General features: G+C 53.5%; 1 protein-coding gene across 1 annotated transcript in view; it reads left to right on the top strand.

Annotated features, from left to right (window-relative positions):
• The first annotated feature begins 4,252 nt into the window (after positions 1-4,252).
• Positions 4,253-5,330, top strand: part of CMTM4 (CKLF-like MARVEL transmembrane domain containing 4) — a 32,503-nt gene continuing 31,425 nt past the window's right edge. The window contains exon 1 of the mRNA XM_014942393.1: positions 4,253-4,735. Within this exon, the coding sequence (XP_014797879.1) occupies positions 4,550-4,735 (186 nt within the window). The 5' untranslated portion in view covers positions 4,253-4,549. The remainder of the gene's footprint in view (positions 4,736-5,330) is intronic.

Consider the following 5,330-nt stretch of genomic DNA (forward strand, 5'->3'; position numbering starts at 1 on the left):
TTTTCTTCTGCTTGAAGTCTGTGTCAGAACTGGCAGCTTATTCCTGGGGCATTAATTCCCAGCTCTGACTCAGCAAAACGATTTGCCTGCTTCCCATGCTGCTCACGGCCACGGAATCAGTGTGCATGCCTCTGGGGAAACACACAACCTACTGCACCGAGGCACTTCAAAAATCCAGATGTTTTCCTAAAGCAAGTACTTTATTAGCTTTTTAGGGTGGGGTGGGGTTTGGGTTGTGTCTTTTTTTTTTTTTTTTAATTTTTCCTCCAACTGAAAAGTTGAGAAAAAAGCTTCAGTATTTTTTACATTGAGAAATTCAAGGGGAAAAAAAAAGCCTCCTCTCTGATGCCAGAGTTAAACTCTAATCACCGCTCAGCTCTCTTGGAATTTGGCAGCTCACCAGTGCTCCTTCCCTTTGGTAGGTCATGTGGAAATACCGGAGCCTTTTCTTAAAGAACCTCTCGGCTCTTTTCAGGTACTTGCACAGATGTAACTTTCCTGTTAGGATTCTAATGCCTTTTGCACTCTTAACTGCGTTTAAGCACCATTCAGATCTACAAAATTTTATGTATAAACATTAAAATACTTTTAAGTGTGTTAAAGGTACATAAACGCAGCTTTCAAAATCTGGTTTTGAGTTGATTTTTCCTATTCAGTTGCAACAGGATCACACCCTTTAATCTTCAAAATAAAACTTAAATGTGCTTAATGACATGAACCCCCAAGACTTTCACAAGTTTATTAAAGGCTGTATGAATGGCTGAGATGAAAGCGGAGAGATGAGGGTTATTTGGTTCAGTTTGATCAGAGATAATATTTAAGATTCACTTTCCACTGCTTTTTACACCTAAATCACTGGTTGGTTTTCATTTCTCACCACTGTCCTGGAGATTCTTTCTGATGGGGAATTTTTAATTCCATCAAAGCTGGCTTAACTGTTCTGTAAAAACACAGCTCTTTGATCATGTAATTATCGTGTCTATGAATAGCATACTTGGATTTCCTCCCCTCTGTGCTGTCTCTTCCTTGTTTTCACCATTCAGCCGTATTTTAGCCGGATATGAAGTCCTCTCTGATGAATTCTGTGATCTCATTAGCTTGATGCCGTGGTGGTGTCTTCAGGGCTGGTCACTGACCTGGTTCCCCAGTTCCCTGGTCTTGCTGTGTGGCCACAGGATGGAATGGCAGCCTGTGCTCGGGAAGCTTATAAACTTGTAAAAACAAAGTTATCTGAAAGCAACGTGATCTGCCTGCGGTGACCTTTTTACCGGATCAATACTTTTATTTACATATTAAACGCAGACTTTTTTTTTTTTTTCTTCTTCCTTTCAAGTGCTCCAGAGCAGGCTGAAAAGGTGCCGTATCAGGCAAGAATGTGTGTAAAGGATTCCTTTGTTAAGTGCTGGCAGCAACCTCGGGAGGCCTTGCCAAGTCCCTGCAGCCCACCCACCCGTCCAGGAGGATGCCAGAAAATCCCCCAGTAAGGCTTGGTGTTGGCACAGGGCCCCTTACGGCCAGGGGGGGTGGCCATACGGAGCACGGTGCCGAGAGGGGCACGACGGCGATGCCCATACCCCGGGCACTGCCCAGAATGGCTGTGAAACCCCAGCCAGTGGCATCAACAACGGGCTCACTGAAAACATGCCTCAGAACTGTTCAAATAACGCTTCCTATGGAGCAGAGAGAGCTCTCACTGCACTTTCACTGCCCAGGCAGTCAGCTCGCTGAAGGACAGAGGGGTTCTACTGATTGCAAGTGCATTTAAACTTTGCGTCCTCCACTAAGCTATGAAGGAGTTTGCTGAAGGCTGTGCCAGAGGCAGTGGCCAAAAACCAGAATCAAGATCTCTTATCACCGGGCCTTTTTCTTAAATTACTCAACCATCCCTCCCTTTGTCCTTCATTTGCCTTCTGCAATGCCACCTTTTCATTCCCCTTCAACACACTGATGTGTTTGGGTCAGAACTGCAAAAGATTCAAAATAATGTTCACTGGATGTTTCAGAAATGTTTTCATTAGTTAGCTCAGGTTAGTTTTCTAGAACTGCCACAGCAATCCCTCAAAATAAATGTTAGATGTCTCTGTAGGTAAATGTGGATAACCCACATTCCTGAAACAGTTGGGGAGCCTTGAGTTAGAAAGAATTCAGAGAAGCTCTCGGAAGTGGCAGCCACCAACCTATCATACTCCTGCAAGGAAAGGAGCTGTGTGAGACTTCTGATTTCCCTGGAGTTACACAAGAACTGAAATAAGAGACTGTAAAAATCTATTAGTCCATCAAGGCCAGCCCAGTGCCAATGCAGGATTTCCCCCTTACATTTATGATTTCACAGTTCGGCAAATTTCATGTGACCCAAGCAAGAGAGTTTCCATCCTTCTCCATGCCATGCTCATGGGTTTTTTTCTCATTATTTTTTTTTCCCTTTTCCTGGCATTTGCCCTTCACCAAAGGGGATTGGTTTTGTTTCTTAGCATGTTTGCTAACTCTTCATCTTGCCTGAGAATATCAGCCTCTCCCAGCACCAGGGGGTACCTGAGCAGCTATGAGAAGACTTCTATGGTCTGCAATGATCCCTCCGGTTAACCAAGCAATGACTGCTTGAGGTAGACAAAAACCCCACTCTTTCTCCACCCAGGGTTCCTGGTGTGCTTTCTGACCCCGTCTCTTTGGCCTTACTTCTTAGAGTCTACTCTAAACGCCAAAGGAAAGAAGAAAGATCTCTTGAAATTAAAAATCACGTGGTACTGGGCAGAACCCTCTAAAAGAGGAAGGATTAAAGGGGCTTCAAGAGAACTGGAAGGGAGAGGTGAAGCAAAACGCAAAGGTGACTGGAAAGGAAATCACAAGCTTGATAATCCACAGTGTTCATGGAAAACAGAGTAACTGTAAGAGAGACTCTTGGAGGCCCAAGGAAGATGCTGGAAGAATTGATACATGTGAAAGTCCTGTACTGGTGATGTGAAAGAGGAGAGAACGGGGTAGCCTGACAGTGATAGGAACAGGAGCAGGGATCTGGCTGGTGAAGATGGCAGATGACGGGATGCGACACCAACCCCTTGCCTTTCAGCTCGGTGGGTGGCACGCAGCAGCCTGTCTGCCCCTCTCCACCTTAAACACCCTTCTCCAGCCACGGTTCCTACACCTGTATTTGCCAGAGGAGGTTGTGAATCCTCCTTGTGTATGGTGACACAGCAAGAGATACATCACAACAAGTGATTCAGGGCTGGTCGAAAGTAATTGTTTACTTGGAGAACTTTAAGAAAGGCTGTAAAGTGTAATTCAAGACTGATGGAAGGACACATTCTGGCTTGTATCAAAAATAGTGTGACCAGCAGAAGTAGGGAGGTGATTGTCCCCCTGTACTCGGCACTGGTGAGGCCACACCTCGAGTGTTGTGTCCAGTTTTGGGCACCTCAATACAAGAGAGATCTGGAGGTGCTGGAGCGAGTGCAGAGGAGGGCAACGAAGCTGGTGAGGGGGCTGGAAAACAAATCGTATGAGGGGCGGCTGAGGGAGTTGGGACTGTTTAGTTTGAGGAAGAGGCTGAGGGGAGACCTCATCACTCTCTACAACTACGTGAAAGGACACTGTAGAGAGGTTGGTGCTGGTCTCTTCTCACAGGTAATTAACAATAGAACGAGAGGGAACGGCTTCAAGCTCCAACAGGGTAGGTTTAGATTGAACGTTAGGAAAGAATTTTTCACCGAAAGAGTGGTCGGGCATTGGAACAGGCTGCCCAGGGAGGTGGTGGAGTCCCCATCCCTGGCTGTGTTTAAGGGCCGTTGAGATGCAGTGCTGAGGGACATGGTGTAGGGGAGGACTCTGTAGAGTAGGGGAGATGGTTGGACTCGATGATCCCAAGGGTCTCTTCCAACCTGAATCATTCTATGACTCTATGACACCCTGGGGGTTCCCACCCCTCCGACACCCGTGGAACAGCCCGAGGGGTGACTCCGGGCGCCGTGAGCCGCTCCGTGGATCCCGGGGGCCAGGCTCGATTACGGACACGGTTCAAACCCTCCCGGTGCGAACACCGACGCGCTCCACAACCCCCCGAAGCCAGGACCTTTCGTTCCTCCCGGGGTCTCCCCGCCGCGGGGGTAAGGACGGCCGCCCCCCAAAGCTCCCCGGGGCAGGTGGCGGGGCCGGGGGCGGCGAACCGGGGTTCGGGGCGGCGGATCGGGGCGGTCTCTCCCCGCCCTTTCCGCTGGGCGCAGGGGGGCGGAGCGGCGGCGTTCCCCGGTCGGAGCCCAAGCCGCCCTGCCGGCAGCGGCACCGGGAGCGAGCGGTGGGGCTGGCCGTGCCGCCGAGGGGGCTGAGGGCGGCCCGGTCCCAGCGACAGCCCGGCCCGCCCGGTCCCTCCGCCGCCTCCTCCTCCCTCTCCTTCTCCTCCCCCGCACCGCCCCGCAGCATGCCGCCCTCCCCGCGCCGCCCCGCCTGAGGCGGGACCGGGGCAGCCATGCTCCGCTAGGTGAGCTCGGCGCGGCCGGGGCCGGAGCTCCGCGGCCCAAGCCTTCCCCCCCGCCCCGTCCGCAGCACCGGCGGCGCCATGAGGAACGGCGATGACCTGGAGGGCTTCGACGGGGAGGCGTCCAGCACCTCCATGATCTCGGGGGCCAGCAGCCCCTACCAGCCCACCACCGAGCCCGTCAGCCAGCGCCGCGGGCTGGGCGGCCTCCGCTGCGACCTGGACTACCTGCGGGGCACCTTCGGCAGGATCAAGCTGGCCGAGGTGGTAGGTACCGGCCGGAGTGAGACAACTCTCGCCGCTCGTCCCCCCCCATCCCGGCCGGGGTTCCTTTCCCCCCGGCGGCGGGGAGCGGGGCAGGCCCCGGCGGCGAGGTGCGGCCGTACCTGCGGGCGCGGCGCCTTGGCGGCCGCCCAACCGGCCTCCATTTCAAGGCGGCCGGGAGCGCCGGTGTCATACCCGGCGCTGAGGAGAGCGGTGACCGCCGCGGGGAGCCGGGGATGGAGATGGGGGGGAGGTGGGTGCTGTCAGCCCCCACGGCGGGGTTTCGGGTGGCCGGGGCTCGCCCGGGCTCGGTGCCCTCAGGTGGTGTGCCCGGCCCGGCCTCCATTACGGCGGCTCGTGCAGGGGCGTGAGGGATTTACCTCAGCGTCCCGCCGAGCGCCGCGGCGGTAGAAACCGCACCTTCGCGGGCTTTGTATGGGTTTAAAAAGAAATTAATGGCAGCTTCTCGGTACGTAAATACTTCAGTTTAAGTATTAAACGTTCTCTTTGGTGGACTTACCGCGGAGAGGCCTGGGAGGGCGGTGTGGCTGGAGGCGGGCAGCGCGCCGGGCCCGGGGGGGCTGTGAGGGGACTGGCG

Source organism: Calidris pugnax, unplaced genomic scaffold, assembly GCF_001431845.1.
Source record: "Calidris pugnax isolate Ruff unplaced genomic scaffold, ASM143184v1 scaffold28, whole genome shotgun sequence".
NCBI classification, from domain to species: domain Eukaryota; kingdom Metazoa; phylum Chordata; class Aves; order Charadriiformes; family Scolopacidae; genus Calidris; species Calidris pugnax.